Source organism: Arctopsyche grandis, chromosome 10 (assembly GCF_051622035.1).
Source record: "Arctopsyche grandis isolate Sample6627 chromosome 10, ASM5162203v2, whole genome shotgun sequence".
NCBI classification, from domain to species: domain Eukaryota; kingdom Metazoa; phylum Arthropoda; class Insecta; order Trichoptera; family Hydropsychidae; genus Arctopsyche; species Arctopsyche grandis.
In genome coordinates this window covers 15,161,806-15,178,911 of record NC_135364.1, presented here as the reverse complement: position 1 = coordinate 15,178,911, position 17,106 = coordinate 15,161,806, and the positions used below count along the sequence as shown (strand labels likewise).

The following is a 17,106-nucleotide window of genomic DNA, read 5'->3' as shown; positions in this document are numbered from 1 at the left end:
GCGCGAATGGAGTACGAATAAGTCCATATAGAATGTACCAAAGAATACTATCCGGACTTGCAGGATACCTGCAGGATACGGGTCGTGCTAGATAGGTATGAACAGACCTTTTTACGTAAACACGCATTTTTTCTGGTATTCAGCCGGTACGGTGTGTGTCTATAGTGGCCCCATTTCAATTATAATATATACTATATATGTATGAGTTGCAAAATCCGAATTTTTTTATTCCAGCAGAATGGAAAGTGAAACCTTTATTCGTTTTTTAAAAATAAATTTATCAAAAACTAGACCTTTAGTAAGATTTTATATAAAATTTGAGTACTATTCAGATAAAATTTTAAGGATTTCACTTACCAATTTTATGTGAAATAAGTGTCGTTTGGACCAAATCAAAAAAGTTAGAAATTTTAGACAACTGTCAAATTGACATTTCTCACGGGTGTCAATTTTGCAGCGACTTGCGCAAAAGGTTTGATGTATCCAATTGTTCGCATCTCATCACTTGTAATCAGTATTTTTCAAGTTTACGATTATTTCAGACTCAAACATAAGCTGACAAAGGGAGATTAGTGGGTATGCAACCCTAATGCGCTCTTCCGTGAGCTACATGCTGTCAGCGGGGGCTGTCGAGACGGCGGTCGCTAGACCCGACTGGACTCAAGGAGCCCAACACCATGGTGCATTGTTATTACTCGTACGAGGTCTCGGAACACCTCTCAAACCCTTCCATCGTCTCTGGGATCGCATACAACGTGTCAACAATCTTCGTATAACCGGTTTGTCCATTGTGATTTAAATTAGTGACACAAATTACTAAATAGGTCATATATTGGTATAAAATATATTCTTCAAAACAAAACATTTAAATTTTTTTTATATATCCTATCTGAAAAATACAACCACAATCACTCTATTTTAATTTAAATGTTTATATATTAAAAATGATTTGATTTTTGTTTTGTAGATTCAACAGGCAGAGTGAGAGAAATATGGGTCAGATACGTTCGCGAACATCCAGTGGAAAATAATGATTGGGGTGACTTTCAAACGCATAGGTATACGTTTTATTAGTTAAATTTTTCTTTCATAGGGGTGTAAATGTTTTAAAACAATTTTTGTATTTCATAGACGTCTCCTTGGACTTATAACGTTGGGAAAATACAATAATCAAATTGAATTGAATGAAATATGTCGCGTTCACGAATCATTGAAAGTTAAATATTCCAATACTTTATATGATTCGCGTGCATTTTTCTTTGGACCTGGTAAACCTCATCGTGAAGGTAGTCCTGTAGGTGAAGTACCTGATATATTTGAAGAAGAAAGAGCCCACAGTGAACAAAGTCATTCGTTACCACATAGTGATGGGTGTGTAGAAGCTCATTATACAGCTCAACATTATATGTATAAAGCTTTTTTTTACTTTACATAAATATTATTATAGATCTATATCGTTACCATGCGACATATCAGAAAGCTTATCATCAGGTGAGAGTCTACCGAGAGCACCTTCTTCAGAACCACCACATTCACTACAAGAAGAACAAAATTTTACAACACCGTCCAATTTCAAAACTAGAGTTGTATTTTATAATGAATCAGATCCATGCACAGAGCTCGAAAACCACTTGGCAGAATTTATCAACTCTTTGTTCTGGATATTAGAGTCTAAGAGATTGGAACGTTCCCGGGAAAAGCTCGATAAAGTTACGTTAATGTTAGCTCCATTTGAGAAGAAAGATATTATCGGTTGGTTAATTTTGATTGCTGATTTATATGAAATGTTTTTAAATGTCAATTATTTGCTTATTATTAATTCAAAGGTTTGGATATGGAGTCGCGTAACAACAAAAAGCGAAGTATGGGTCGAATAACTAAACATTTGGCAGATCTAACGCTGCAGGCTGGATTAGTGCCTGAATGTTTGAGTCTGTATCATTCTGCTGCGGAAACTCTCAAATCTGTAAATGATTGGCTTTGGCTAGGTTCTTCATTCGAAGGCAAATATTCTCTTATTTTTATTTATTATATATGTAAAATAAAATAGATGTTACATATGCAGTTTTATGTATTTTAGGTCTGTGTGCTGCCTCAGCTATTATCATGTATCCAAATTTACGAAATCTTGTTCCTCTTCAAAGAAATGCAAGCTTACAAGAAGGTTCTCCTAATAAAACCCACAATTTCAGCAGCTCTCAAAGTGATATAGTAAGCAGACAAAATGTTTTATTTTCACCATCCAAAGTACCAATAGCATCCAGTCCTGTGAGCGTTCACAGCGATCACACACCTCCGTCATCGTCTGAGAGCATCGACACATCTTCCAAACTGTCACTTACCGATAATGCAGAAAGCGATTCCTTAGCTTCGTCTAGTGACATCGAATCACAAAGTCACAAACAAGTTTCGTCAGATTTTGGCAAAGGTTCACAGGTGCACAATCAATTTATTCTTTCCGGAGATGATATCGCTAAAAAATACAGAGATGCCATAATATACTACAGCAACTATAAAAACGCTGGAATAATCGAAACAGAGGCTATATTTAAAGCAGCCCGTGTGAGTGTAGAGCAAAATAACAGCTTACAAGCAGCCAGTTTCCTTCAGAATGTTATACTTATAAACTTAACATTGACCGAACAAGAAAAAATACAACGATTTGACACTTTATCAGAAATGTATCAAGAAATTGGTAGGATTTATTGATCATGTGTTGCTATTTATATTGAAAACTGTCTAATTTATCTCACGTATATTTATAGGATTTTTGAGAAAGGCCGCATTCTGTCAAAGATTAGCTGCAACACGACAAGTGAGTCCAAATAATCCTAGCCCCGATTGGCAGCGATGCTATTTTCTTATGCTGCATAGTTTTCCTGGGCACAAATTGAGTCTAGATCCCAATCAAGTAGTTCAACATAAGATTGGTGAGTAAATAAATGTTAATTTTCGTATTGTTTATTGAAGTTAGATACTAATCATTTTTATTATTTACATCATCAGGATGGCCAGCACTTCAGATTCAACTACTACAAGAATTAGTTGTTGCTGCACGTAGAATGGGACATCCTGCTTTGGCGACTCGACACATGACGTTCTTATTGCAGACTATGTGGCCTAATCTGACAGCTCAAGAACGATCTGATCTCGCTAAACAATTACAAGTATTAAAATATATCATTCGACAGAGTAATATCATGTTTGGTCTGTTTTATTCATTCGATTTTTAATTGTAGGCTTTGTCAGCACAATGTGAAGGTGGTCCTGTTCCGTTAGTATTAGAAACGGGTGAAGTTATACCGCCGGCTAATTTGACGCATATACCAACGTGCAGTCGATTCATACCTCGACCACCGGCTCCAACTCGGGCACCACGTCCTTTAATTACACCAGTTATTCCTCAGGGACCATTCCTTTTCACGCCCATCCACTTTAATAGTCTCGATAGAAAACCGAAAAAACCAACAGGAAAAATGGGTCAGCATATTATTTTTATTTATTTTATTTTATTTTATTCTAAACAGACCTAAAGCGCCACAATGGTCAAAAAATATAACACAAAAAAAACAAAATAACAATTAAACATAAATTAATACATAACGAAAATAATATACTAATCAATTATACATAAAAAAAATACATTTGAACATAAATACATAAACATAAAAAATAGCATTTAATAATAACAGATAACGTAAAAATATCAAATAAAAAAATATAGCATAAGGAATGCGTTGCACCTACAGCCAGTTCCAATAAATAAGAAACAACTACAAATACAAAACATCCCTGTGAGGCCCAAATGGAAGAGAGTTAATCAAAATTTCACTCATAAATCACAATCAGTCATGAAAACAATGATGAGCGCAGACTACCAGATAAATGGGTTAGAATAATATCCGACAATTTACGCTCACTACGGTGGAAAATATCACATTCAGTCTCGGCAGCAACGATTTCATTAAGAAGTCGAATAGCTCTTGGAATAGGAGCCATTCGAAAAAGAACTGTGCGGGCAGAGGTACAGCCATCAAATGATGATGTCTACCACGCACATAGTGATTAGGGACATAAAGTCCCAACTGCTCCAGCAACAACGAGCATGGCGTATTACCACGTAGGAGTTGGAGATCGAAACGAATTAATGAGAAGATTCTCCGAAGTTCAAGGGAATTATGCCCAAAAGGAAAGGAGTAGCGTAGAGATATGGGTAATACCCATATTCTTTCCTATACAGGAAACGAAGAAATGCTTTTTGCACTTTCTCAATCATCAGAGAGTAATTTGCTTCATGCGGATTCCACACAATCACATTATACTCTAGCTTATTATTCTTTCGTTTGCTTATAACTTAATAGAAATCATCAAATTAATTATAATGTTTGTTTTAGATTATTCTTGGGTAGAAAACGATACGTGCGAAGTGCAATTAAAACTGACCAATCCGTTACCGTTCGAATTGAAAGTTTCCAATATGCGACTTTTAACAACAGGCATCGTCTTTGAATCCATTCCTGAAACGGTTATTCTTCAACCAGATGTAGCTACAATAGTCACATTGCTCGGTACACCGAAAGAGTCGGGACAGTTAGACATTCTCGGCTATTCGACGCACACTCTTGGTGTCAAATCCAACTGCCGCTTGAAGCACATGCCAGAGACATATAAATTTCACCATATCTATACAGTAGACGTCATACCGAGTCTGCCGATAATTAGTTTGGAAACTACACTACCACCGTCAGCCACTTTCAGCAGCCTTCCCAATTACGAGAACGTTATTTCATCCGGCAATGTGACTTTATACAATGGACAAAGCACAAAGTGTACTATTTCTATTACAAATATCAGCGACGTTACTATAGAATTCTTAGAAGTTAATATACAAGTAATTATTGAATATTAATTGTACTATATGCTTGATACTTCCATGTTTAATATTGAAATAATTTTATAGACCACTTTGGATAGCCAACTTCAGTCACGCATGTTTATCTGGTCTAATGAAGAAATACAAGCTCAACTTCCCATTCTGCCAAACAAATCGGCACACTTTGAACTGAACATCTTCGCTGAAGCTGACTTTTTAGACATTGGTGGATCTGGCGCTGATGGTCTGTTTCCCAATAGCCTCAACTCAAATAGTTTACCATCAAGGATGAGTTCTCCAACCCCGAACCAAACGCACAGTTCACTGCCACATACCAACTCATCGCTGCCTCACACAAACACGTCTTTCCCGAGGAATCAACTATCGGCTAGCTTCAGATCTGCAAACTCGCACAGCACTGCATGGTCAGCGCCGATATCTGTAATACCTCCGACTAAAGGACGACAGATAGATGCTCAAGTGTGTACAATACTTGTAATTTTATTTACAATAGAGTGTAATATGAAGGTTTTGTATGATTATTTGTATTGCAGTTAGTGTTGAAGTATTCCGGAGGCGCCGGAAAGGATAAGTATTGTAGACAGGGGTCATTGCATATCAATATGGAACTTTTGCCGAGTGTTTCTATTACACATTGGGATGTTTTACCAGCCGAAATGTATGAATTTTTTTATCTGATTTATATTATTAAATACGCATCATAATAATTAATATAATAATTTTTTTTAGAGCTACTCAGTTATACCTAGTACTTGATGTATCCAATTTAACTACTTCGGAAATGTCTCTCGACTACTCGGAAGGAAAACGTATGCTATTAAGCGGTGGAGAAGCTTGCCGAGTACCTGTTCCACTTAAACGCTGTCCTTTAAATATGCCTATTATAATTAATCAAGGTAATTAGATAATATTCCCTATAGATTACAATAGCTATGATCTTACATGTGAAACTTCAATGTTTTATTTTTTATAATTTGCAGATAAAGATATTGAATATAATTCAATCACTGTAAATTCGTCCAACAGTATTGAACAGCAGTGTTCAGATCATATTAGTCAACAAGTGGATTTAAAGTGGAACTTGCTTCAATCGGAGATCACAGGAAAAGCTTCCGTCAAAGGAATAACACTATCACAAGGAATGATGGATATCGTCAGAATGTCACCGCTGAATTGGGGCAAGTATTTTTACTCCGAATCTTGCTATTAAGATTTCGAGTCGTTCATGTATGATTTTCATTATTATTTTTAGAAGTTAGTATAAATTCTCAATGCGTCAAACCACAAGAAGAATACAATTGTGCGGCGGGAGAATGCGTTTCTCTTAGCGTTGCAGTATCGAATCATTTCGATAGACCGCTGAAGAAGATCGTCTTGTCAGTACAATTCTACCAGGATCATCAAAACGGTGTTAATAATTACCGTCTTGATAATAGAGTGGCTACTGCAGGGACGAATAAGTACGTAAATATTTACTTTTGAAACACTTATGTTTGTTAATGTAATACTTATTCATTAATTTTTCAGAGTGTCGTTACCAGTGTTAGCCGAATCAGGGAGAATATATCACGAATGCTCTGTGATATTCTTAACACCAGGACAATATAAAGTCGATATACAGTGTTCAACGTCAGAACCGGTCGACGACACTTTCATACCAAATCCTGCGTCGATGGAGTACAGTTCAGATGCCCAACATTGTGGAATCGGTGAAGTGAACCATGTGTGGAGATTCATACCTCCTGTAGCCATAAGCGTTGCTGATTAAATATATGTAATATTATATTATATTCGAAACATTATATGTAGTTATATAGGATGTCCCAAAATTCACGCAAGAAGTAATTTTTGAAAAATACATTCATTAATAGATTCCATTTGTTTATTTTATATGGTTGTGGCTATTTGCAGGTACCATATCTGCTAATTATTGGCTATTTGCAGGTACTATATCTGCGACAGGCGCAAAACCTTCTGCGCATGCGCGTGAACTGTCACTGTCAGCGTGTTTACTGTTAAAATTTTGTTTTAAACCTCTTAAAATTTAGTTCGAACTCGTAAAGTAACGTAAAGTAAAAAATATAATCCAAATTAGTTAATGTTATTAATTGTTAGAAAATTATTATCATATACAACGTATAATACCTACATACAAGTACAAGCCGCGAACTAGCTAAATGATATAAATCTATTATAATAACATGCGAAATTTATTTGCCTCATGTATAATGAACGATTGATTAAACAAGTCTAGCATACATTAAATGTAAGAAATTATAATCGGATTATAAGTTCAAGCGCATGCGCAGAAAGCTTTGCGCCTGTCGCAGATATAGTACCTGCAAATAGCCAATCATTCGCAGATATAGTACCTGAAAATAGCCACAACCTTATTTTATATTGTTGCAAGATATATTAGAGAGTCTAAACACAGCGTTACAAAACTCGAAATCCTTCTTCGTTGTTAAAATGTAATCTTCTTCATTGTTGTTAAAATGTAATGCTCACAATCTAAAATACTCAGCAGTTAGGGATTTCCATCGGGTAATTCTGCTATAGTTATAAATTCAGAAATTCCGGTGTAAGCGAGTCTTTATAAACGTTGACAAATTAATAACACAGATTAAAAGACCCATATTAAATGCTACCTTTAAATGCTTAGCAGGTAGTGTTCCTGTTTACTTTGTAGATGCAAAATTTACAACGCCTATCGGCGTTTCGCAGGCCCATGGACTCGTCAGCAAAACGCCGATCGGCGTTGGTCAGCATTCAAAGGGTTAATAATTATTTTGATAAATTTTTCTCATTTTTAATAGCCCTGAACTGTAAGCTGTCTTTTTTTCGTTGGCAACACTTTACCACATAAATGGCGCAAAATTCAAATCTTGCGTGAATTTTGGAACTATATTATAAAATAAAACAAAGAAATGTTATTATAATCAATTTAATTTATGTATAAATATATAAAAAAATATACGCATTTATAATTTAATACGATTTTTAAAATTAATCATATCGCAAAATATAGAATACTAAATAGTCTTAAGAATTGGATAATTCACTGAAGGATTGAGATCCTTTTAATGCGTGTTGTTTTCGATAATCTGTGATAATATGTACATAAGACTTTATTAATCCTTAGCGCTCTTAAAACCCCACGTTTGAACAGGTCTTACAATTCTGCACAAAATCTTATTGATTTCCCATAAAAATTGAATATTTCTTATTGCACATTACATCATATTTGATTTGAGAAATAATCATTAAAAATAAATACCTGAATAGTACATCTATAAAATGCAAATATACCGATGGTGATTATCATTTATAACCTCTAAATTTTATACTTACTTCTAATAATATCTTGAATTGGAAAATATTCCAACATTAATACATTTAATTCAGGATGTTAAATTATATATAATACATAAGTCAAAATAGCTGATTCAAAATATCACATTACAATATAAATATTCCAAAATTATATATGTACATACAAACGCTTGGCATTTTATCGTACAAAAATAATGATGAAACAGTCTGAATGTTATTAATTCTGACTAGCAATAGTTAACTAGTGGTTTGCTCGATAAGTTTTTAGCGAGTTTTAATTTAGCTTTCATCACAGCGGTTTCAGTCTTATTTTTATTAGTTATAAATTTATTTATAGGAATAATTTCGCTATGCAACAACTGACGTCTGAACTTTTGATAAAATTCCAAGACATCAGGGTTAGCCCATACTTGTTTCGAGTCAAAGTCCAAAACTCGCAAACTTTGCAAACTCTGAGCCCGACTCAGAGCGACATAAGCTTGACCAGCTTCGAAAATCTTCGACAGTGACATCTCCACACAATCCAACGTCAAACCTTGAGATTTGTGGATAGAAAACGCCCATGCTAAATTGAGTGGAATTTGTCTTCTAGACAGTAATGCTCCCGAGGTAGACTTGACAACCCAACGCTCAGTCTTTGCGGTATATTCTTTAGAATTTTTAAATCTAACTACAGGTAAACCGTCTTCAAATCGTATAACGACACCTCTAGCTCCATTCACTAATCCAGCCGATATGTTAATATTCTTCAACAGCATCACCTGAGCTCCTTCTTTGAGCGTCAATTTAGACGGTGCAACAGTTTGCGAATCTAACATACTCGATGAATACGGCTCACTGTCTTCAGCATTGTAAACTTTCTGCTCGCCTTCAAGCTGCTTTAGCTTAGACTCGTTTATAAGATTCGAATCGTTAGTGTGGGAACATAATCTAGTGGCTAGAATGCCATCCGATTCGATCTTCTGCTGGGAAGTGGCGGTTAGGGTGTCTGTGATTTCTTTGGTGACTCGTCCGATTCTGATGCTGTTCAGAATTGATATAAATTCTGGATCTTTTTGTCTGTGCACAGTCTTTAGCTCGAATGATTTTTGAATACATCTTTCCCATGCTTCCGTCTGAAAACAAAACCGTTTCTTTTCTTTGTCCTTGGCGATGGGAGGAAGTTGGAGAAAGTCACCGCAGAGAATTAATTGTATGCCACCAAATGGTTTTTCATTTTTACGTATACGACGTGCTACTTCTTCTATTTTCTGTAAATTAAATCAAACAAAATATATGTATAAACAAAGAAAGAATATTAAAATATAAATATATTGGTTGGATTGAATGTTGATTTACCTCAAAATATTTTCCATCGACCATTGATATTTCATCAATGATTAAATGTTTACATCGTTTCCATTTTTGAGCGACGGCCGATTTCGAAGCCATCTGAACACATCTTTCTATCGTAGCCTCCCCAGCACCTATACCGGCAAAAGCATGAAGAGTCGTACCACCTAAAACGATAAAATACAATCAAATATATGTATGTATGAATTTCAAGATACATTTTTGTATAGCGAATACAAACCAATATGACATGCAGCAACACCGGTGGAAGCCGTAGACATGGCACAATCAGGCGGTAAAGCAGAAATGATTTTTCTAAGCAAGAAACTCTTTCCAGTACCGGCGGAACCCGTAAAAAATATATTACAACGCCCCAAGCATGCGTCTAATACTCTTTTCTGTTCATCATTTAATACCTCTTCGGTAGTCAATGGAGACGGGGCGTATAATTTTTTAGCAACGGGACCTTTATTTGCCTTATCGGGTAATTTTCTCTTACCGGACGGTGACGGCGTGGTAGTGCTGGCTTTGGAAACTTTAGATTTGGCTTTTTCTAAATCGGCCGTAGTGACGGGGCTAATATCTTCTAGGGCGTTCGTTTTGGATAGGAGTATAGCACGGCTGGTGGGTTTTTCAGGAGTATCGGCTGTTGATTTGACGAAGACCGTTTTGAGAAAGCAGCCAAGTTCCGATGGAGGAGCATTAGCTAATAGTAGGGTGCAAGCCTGCTCCCGGAAGCGGAAGCTAGCTTTCCCTTCGGCCATGAATCGGGTGTGTACTGTAGTGGCTGGCAGGTTAAGTTTGACCGGAGCCCCCTTTTCCGGCTCAACTGAGAGTAAAAGGTGGCGGCTGGCCGTCCTCACTAGCCTTATGGTGGCCCCTCGATGCACCACGCGTCGAGCCGCCGCCCCCTCATATTCTAGAGTCGCGACACATCGCACGCAACTTCCCTCCATTGCCGCCAAACGAGTGACAGCCGGTCGGACGTTCAACTTTGAACCGCCACAACTTGAAATTTCAGAACCTAGCACAATATTATACGACCATTATCTAATATTGACTTGTCAATCTATTTCCCTTTTTTATTTTTATTGCTTTATTTCTCAACTTATCCAAAATTGTTAACGATTGCGATGATGAAAAAAGTTTTATTTATTTATTTTTAATCTATACCAGGAAGGGGTCTACCTCACGGGCCGGAATGTGAAATGCCGGAAAACGCAAATATCGGAAGGCAAAGATCGAAAATCGAAAGATCTTAAGTCGAAAGATCAAAAAAAAGGGTGCATGGTAAACGGTACATACTCACTTAATTTGCACGAGCAGGATACAACAGGAACAAGAGGAACAGGCTTTTCCTCCCGTATTCTGCGCGCGCACATTAATACGGGAGAAATTAATGTGCGCGCGCAGAATACGGGAGGAAAAGCCTGTTTCTCTTGTTCCTGTTGTATCCTGCTCGTGCAAATTAAGTGAGTATGTACCGTTTACCATGCACCCTTTTTTTTTGATCTTTCGATTTTCGATCTTTGCCTTCCGGTATTTGCGTTTTCCGGCCCGTCACGGAGACCGACCAGGAAGACCTCACAGGTAAACCCAATGCGCCTTCCTGGCCAGAAACATTGCACATGTGATACAAGTATTATACAAAGTAAATACATATCATTTAACACCCACAGAGACATCTATGGTCAAATTTTAAAATTTGCAGCATTCTATACAATTTGGCGAAATTCAAGATTGCTGAAAATTCGAGATTTGCGAGAAAATGAATAAGGTTGCCAATTTGCTGTAACCGTTTCAATGAAAATCAAATAAATTGGTAAACTCTGATAGGAAACGATCGACCTGGAGTTATAAATCCAAGGTCTGGCCAACAGAAACCAATGGGATTTGTACCCGTGACCACTCTGTTTAAAGCATTATATGCTAGCCACTAGTCAATTCTGCTGGTTTTATTAGTCTATTGGACTTGTTTCCAAATTAGAAAACTAAAACATATGGTGATACAGGGACGTCAGGATTTCATTGAAATTTCAAAAGGGAAACATTAAAAGAAATTTAAAGGTATACAATCTTTATTTTATAATAACAACCAAACAAACATTTCATAATGTTATAGACATCCTAATTTCTACAGGTATTCCATTTGATTAAAATCAAAATTTATAATTATAATTCCCATAATTACACTAAGCGTGTCACTATTCCGACGTCTATTTTGTGATAGCTCATTGAACGTATAAAATAAGATATACATATAAACAAATATATATGTACATATATCATATTATAATGGAATCTTTGAAGAATGTACATACATATATGATTGGTATACACTAAAAAAAAAGTTAGTACGCAAATTTTTGCGTATTTTTACATTACATTAAATTTTGATAACAATAGATTCAAAACTAAATCACAATACGTATACGTACAATGCACATCACCAAATTAAATAAACCATTTAATTATATATACAATATGTATACAAACGATAACTCTATTAAAACATTTAAAATGGGATGCTTCAATACCACAAATGCTACATTTAAAGATAAAATATAAATTTCCTGTGCTGTATATGGCTCAAAATTAAGACAATTGATAATGAATAGGAAAAAACATCTATAAAAGATAACAGTTCAAAATAGGAGTAGTCAAAATTATGACTATTAATTTAAGTATGTATGCAAATTATATGTAAATCGATTATGATTTCAATATTTATTTTTTGTTAAAAGGCACCTTTGATATTGAATACATTGAAACGTAATTAAAAATATGGATAATAAATTGATTACATGCAGTCTCAATGTAAACAGAATATTGTACATAATTTAAATTTTCAAGTATATATATAATCTTTTATCGATGGTCAGCAACCTTTTAAAATTGATTTGATTCGCAAATTGATTATTTTATGTCTAGAATTTGTTTTCCATATACAAATATCATTTATAGACTATAGTAAAATTTAAATTTCAACAAATGGAATTTAATAAAAAAAAAAAACGATTACTGGAGAATATGTTGTCATATGTTAGTTGGGTCGCTGACTATACATGCATAAGTCTAATAACATTTTAAGAAATATTATAAATTTGTTTGATAAATCATTATGACTACATATGTAAATATATACAAAGTGAGGATCATTGAAGAATATTGTAAATTGGGAAATACAAAGTTGATTTACAATAAACATCATTGAATATCACACATCAAACGATATAATACAACAAAATATATACCAAAGTACCACATTAAAATTTGGTTTCAATTTGGAATTACCACACTATAAATTTGATTATTATTAAAATGAAAAATGTGTAAAAAGAAATTAATTCAGTACTAATATAAAACAGGGAATGGCATGTCTTACAAAAATTACGATACCGAGCAGAGGTAAAGAGTGCTACACATCTTAAATCAATTCATATGCGTGTGTGCACTCGACATTTAACACTAGTGTAACTATCACTCTGTGTTAAATACAATATACATATATATATATTTAATATATATATATAAAACTATTGTAATAAATATAAAGTATTTTGTCAGGTTAAAATGTGAAAAAGCGTTCAACCGGAATTGGGACCCGTTATAGGCAATTCGTTTATTTCATTGTTGAGTCTTATCTGTTCATTGATAGCTCTCCACGCGTCTTCTTTTTCTTTTTTAGTCAACGGCCTCTTTTTCTGTTTAGCCAACAAATGTTTTTTGTATATTTCTGTACACTCAGCGTCTACTTGTTCAAGTTGCTTCTTTAAATTATTTCTAACCATCTCCTGTTTGCACATCGAGAGCAAGTTTCTTAAATTTTTAACATTGGTCTTCTTTAAAATAGCTAATTCGGCTAAACATTTCTTGATGTCGGTTAGTATTTCGTCATCGGCAGGATTGGTCAACGGTGGCAAGTCTTCCGGATCCAAAATACCTTGCTCAATCAATTCCTTTCGAAGACATCTTTCTAATGCAATGGAATTCCTAAAATTGTTAGACTTGTTCAACGATTGTTTAACTTTGGTGTCGGGACTTTCAAATTGAATAGAGTTGTCTTCCATCAGTGCAGAAACTAGTCGTTGCGTCAACGGTCCCGTGACACCACAATCTACAGTCTTTTCGCCCTTTTTTCTGATCAGTGATGCGTCGGATGAAATCCCAGAGCTTTTGTGTTTGTATGGGTTTGAAGCCAACTGATCATCAGATAAGTGTTCGTCCGCCCACACTTCAGAATAGTGTTTGCCGAGTGGTGGAATTGTCGGTGGTGGCATATTGTTACTAGTAGCTAGAAGAGTTTCGGCATATTTAATGTCATCTCCTGTAATCGGTCCACAATAGGGTTCAACCGATGTCCAAAATTTATATGGAGTATTATTTTTAGGCAGTGATGCGAATGAAGGCATCTCTAATTTAACCGTATTGTCGGACATGAGGATGTTATCATGGGAGAACGATCCCTGCGAAGGTACTGGAGTGATAATAGGGGTGAAATTTTTAAATTTGGTAAGTTTGGGCTGCGTTGCTGAAGACTTGGAGCTTTCTTTGGGTTTTGCCGATTTTTCATCCTGGTATTTTCTTTTACCAGGATATTGTAACTGTTTACCGGCAGCTTTGCCTTTTTTCTCTCTTTTAGATTCGTTAACGTCTATATTTTCTATTTCGCTTTGGAAAACCCTAGTCCTGAGCGCTGCTGTACATAATAAATTCTCTAATTCGTTCTGGAGAAAGTCCAATTCATCCATCCCTATACCTTCTTCGGTTGATCTGGACAGTATCGTCATGTACTTTGGCAATGTTGTGGCTGTATCTTGCAGTTTTATGTACGGGATAGTGGGAGTCTCTCTGAATTTGTTTACGACGGGTGCTGGCTGCATTTTCACGGGCTTTGTATAAGCAGACATACCAGGACTGGACGGCTTCCCACCTTCGTGACCCTTATTGACGATACGCCCTTTGCTACTCTGACTTATCCGTTTCCCCAACATCTTGCTTCCGATTAATTTAATCTGGAAAGGAAAATTAAATAATTTTAATTAAAATTAAAAAGTACAGTAGAACCTCGATTATCCGGACTAATTGGGGATGAAGGTAGTCCAGACAAAGAAAAATCGGGATAATCGAAACAAATCACAATTGACAGGGAAAGATGTGTATATTCAGTATGAATAATTTTGCGCCTACATTTACATATACATATATAATAACTAGAGGTCGGAATCTGAAGGGGTCAGAAACGTGCCGCCTATTGTTCCATTGTTGTAAATCCTTTGTAAAAAAGGTTCGGCAAACCTTTAACAATGCATTTACAATCTTTGAACAATAAACAGCCCCTTCAGATTCCGGTCTCTAATAATAACATGCAGATCAATAATAAATTATTCTTTGTTAAGAAATCCAATTATGGATCTTTGCTTAAAGTTAGCTGTTCTTTTTGAAGCTGCCAAATCGCGAATACTTTTCATACAATAATGAACCAGATATTGACTGTCCAGACCAAATGACTTTGAATGAACCACATAAAAACAGACTCTTCGACTTCATATCCCGATTTTTTCATAACCTTTCGCTCTGAGCTTCCATCCTCGGACATTAAAGAATCAGCAAATTTCATAATTTTTTTATACATATGAGATCGTTGACTTTCCCACAATGATTATATCTAATATGTCTTTTAATGATAATACTTTTCTTTTCCATATTGGTAATATTAAAAATAAATATTTAAATCGCGATTAAATTTTCAAGAAATAAACGTCCTTTGAGTATTGAATTTTGAAGACAACTGAGTCATTTCTCAGTCTTATTTTCTAATTTTTATGGTATACATTTCAGACCAGCAAAATCGTAAAATATGCGTTTTTTTTTCAACAATCCAGATAATCGAGGTTCTACTGTAGTAAAAAATGATGAGGACAGCAGTACCGTTTGTAAAAAAATAAATTGCTAAGCAAAAAATAAAAACATGAAAAAGCAATTTCAAGCATATTTGTTATACAAAATATGTGTTTGTGTATATGTGACAGAATTTTGATAACTCAGTATTTTGTTTCATTTGCATCTTAAATAAAAATCGTTGCTTTTAACCAGTTTTTCTGAGCTGGAGGTGGGTTTCCCCAAAAGGAACAATTCCTAAATAGTAAATTTAAAAGTTATTCTTTGGCGCTCACCTATTATATTATGAATACATTGTCTGTTTAAAGTATGCACTAGTAAAAGAAAAACATACCAATAGCGTACTACCGCTTAACTAAGATAATCTTATTAAAAACAATCTTACTCTCAAATTCCAGTACAGAAAATATGACGTCACTATTCTAATTGGAATAAGGGAGCGATCTATCGCACGTGTGCACAGACCGAGCGACGGGACGCAACTGCCGCAACTTGCCAGCCCCAACAGGCTTGTTTACGATCAGCTGACTATCATCATACCAACTGTTAAAAAACGCGACGCTCAATCCAACGCTTTCGCCGGTGCGAGCAAACAAATGATCGAATAATGTTAACGATCGGATAATATTTGAATTCATTATTATCATTCTGTTTGAAACGTAAGCGAGTTTGGCGCGCTTCGATATCGCGGTCGGGGGTGGGGGTAAAGCTGATACGTCGACATGAGTCGGGGGTGTTTTCGTCTCAGGGCGTTCCCGAGGGTTCTGGGGGGTAAATGACGATAATGTTGAGTGAGGGGGCGCACCGGAGCGCCGAGAAGCCAGGACGAACGGGCTGCGGGCTGTGGCGGGGCTGACTTCGGCAGCGCCACACCCGCGCTGTCAAACCACACTCCTAACACGATATATTACGGCCTACTCCTAGTTTATAGTAATTGGAGCTGTTTTAATTATTGGTCAACATATTGTTGGTAATTCTTATTACTAGATCGCCCAAAACGCTTTTATTAAAATAATGTCGTATTTTTTAATCGGTTTGACAGATAAATCGAAAATTTTGGTTAATTTTAATTGACACTTCGATTGAAATACATTTAGAATCAACATTTTCATTTCGACGGCTCTCTTTTGTTAAATAATGAAATAGCAATCTTGATTCGATGAATTAATAGATATATATTATGATAATATTGAAGATAGTGTTGGGATGAGAATTTTGATGCTGAACGATAATATCTTAAGGAAACATAGATTGTCTAAAAAATGACATATTAAAATAATGAAATTTTTATCAAGTGGTGGCGATTTGTTATTCACTTATATACTCACCAGATACTATATATTCAAAAATATTTGAATATATAGTATTTCTAGAAAAAAACAAAATTAATCAAGCTCAGAATGTTTCAAACTTAACCTTAATGTTTCATTATGAGTGATTTGACTCAACCAAACAAAATTTACGAAATTGCAACATGTGATTTTAATCAAATTGAATTCATATTGTTACTAGGGGAAATATCAAATTATAATTATTGGTTTGTGAACTAAAAATCATATATTATTTTTTGTTAGCAACTATTAAATAGTAACTTTATTATAATATAAATTATAATGCACATAGATTCTCACGAATCTCACTGGATT

At 35.2% G+C, this 17,106-nt stretch overlaps 3 protein-coding genes across 3 annotated transcripts; 1 reads left to right on the top strand and 2 right to left on the bottom strand.

The window, feature by feature from the left end:
* The first annotated feature begins 402 nt into the window (after positions 1 to 402).
* On the top strand, positions 403 to 7,865 carry brun (trafficking protein particle complex subunit brun). Its single transcript, XM_077439212.1, has 17 exons — positions 403 to 472; positions 543 to 779; positions 968 to 1,058; positions 1,132 to 1,371; positions 1,448 to 1,752; positions 1,827 to 2,003; positions 2,081 to 2,695; positions 2,766 to 2,930; positions 3,007 to 3,167; positions 3,240 to 3,480; positions 4,395 to 4,891; positions 4,961 to 5,353; positions 5,428 to 5,552; positions 5,624 to 5,790; positions 5,875 to 6,072; positions 6,147 to 6,354; positions 6,422 to 7,865. Exons 2-17 carry the CDS (start codon positions 590 to 592, stop codon positions 6,660 to 6,662), a joined length of 4,014 nt encoding a protein of 1,337 aa, XP_077295338.1. The 5' UTR covers positions 403 to 472; positions 543 to 589; the 3' UTR covers positions 6,663 to 7,865.
* A 119-nt stretch (positions 7,866 to 7,984) lies between these two features.
* Positions 7,985 to 10,515, bottom strand: Pif1 (Pif1 DNA helicase). Its single transcript, XM_077439286.1, has 3 exons — positions 9,801 to 10,515; positions 9,566 to 9,726; positions 7,985 to 9,477 (listed from the first exon to the last, which is right to left on the bottom strand). Exons 1-3 carry the CDS (start codon positions 10,513 to 10,515, stop codon positions 8,455 to 8,457), a joined length of 1,899 nt encoding a protein of 632 aa, XP_077295412.1. The 3' UTR covers positions 7,985 to 8,454.
* Positions 10,516 to 13,014: 2,499 nt separating this feature from the next.
* Positions 13,015 to 16,381, bottom strand: Ada3 (transcriptional adaptor 3). Its single transcript, XM_077439925.1, has 2 exons — positions 16,266 to 16,381; positions 13,015 to 14,574 (listed from the first exon to the last, which is right to left on the bottom strand). Exon 2 carries the CDS (start codon positions 14,551 to 14,553, stop codon positions 13,147 to 13,149), a length of 1,407 nt encoding a protein of 468 aa, XP_077296051.1. The 5' UTR covers positions 14,554 to 14,574; positions 16,266 to 16,381; the 3' UTR covers positions 13,015 to 13,146.
* Positions 16,382 to 17,106: the final 725 nt, after the last annotated feature.

Bases quoted from the DNA above. Each gene is read 5' to 3' on its own strand.
- Pif1 (XM_077439286.1), bottom strand. From the start codon at position 10,515: ATGGAGGGAAGTTGCGTGCGATGTGTCGCGACTCTAGAATATGAGGGG. The intron at 9,727-9,800 runs GTTTGTATTCGC...TTATCGTTTTAG, and splicing joins TGTTGCTGCATGTCATATTG to GTGGTACGACTCTTCATGCT. The intron at 9,478-9,565 runs GTAAATCAACAT...TTTAATTTACAG, and splicing joins TCGATGGAAAATATTTTGAG to AAAATAGAAGAAGTAGCACG.
- Ada3 (XM_077439925.1), bottom strand. From the start codon at position 14,553: ATGTTGGGGAAACGGATAAGTCAGAGTAGCAAAGGGCGTATCGTCAAT.
- brun (XM_077439212.1), top strand. From the start codon at position 590: ATGCGCTCTTCCGTGAGCTACATGCTGTCAGCGGGGGCTGTCGAGACG. The intron at 780-967 runs GTTTGTCCATTG...TTTGTTTTGTAG, and splicing joins CAACAATCTTCGTATAACCG to ATTCAACAGGCAGAGTGAGA. The intron at 2,004-2,080 runs GCAAATATTCTC...TATGTATTTTAG, and splicing joins GCTAGGTTCTTCATTCGAAG to GTCTGTGTGCTGCCTCAGCT.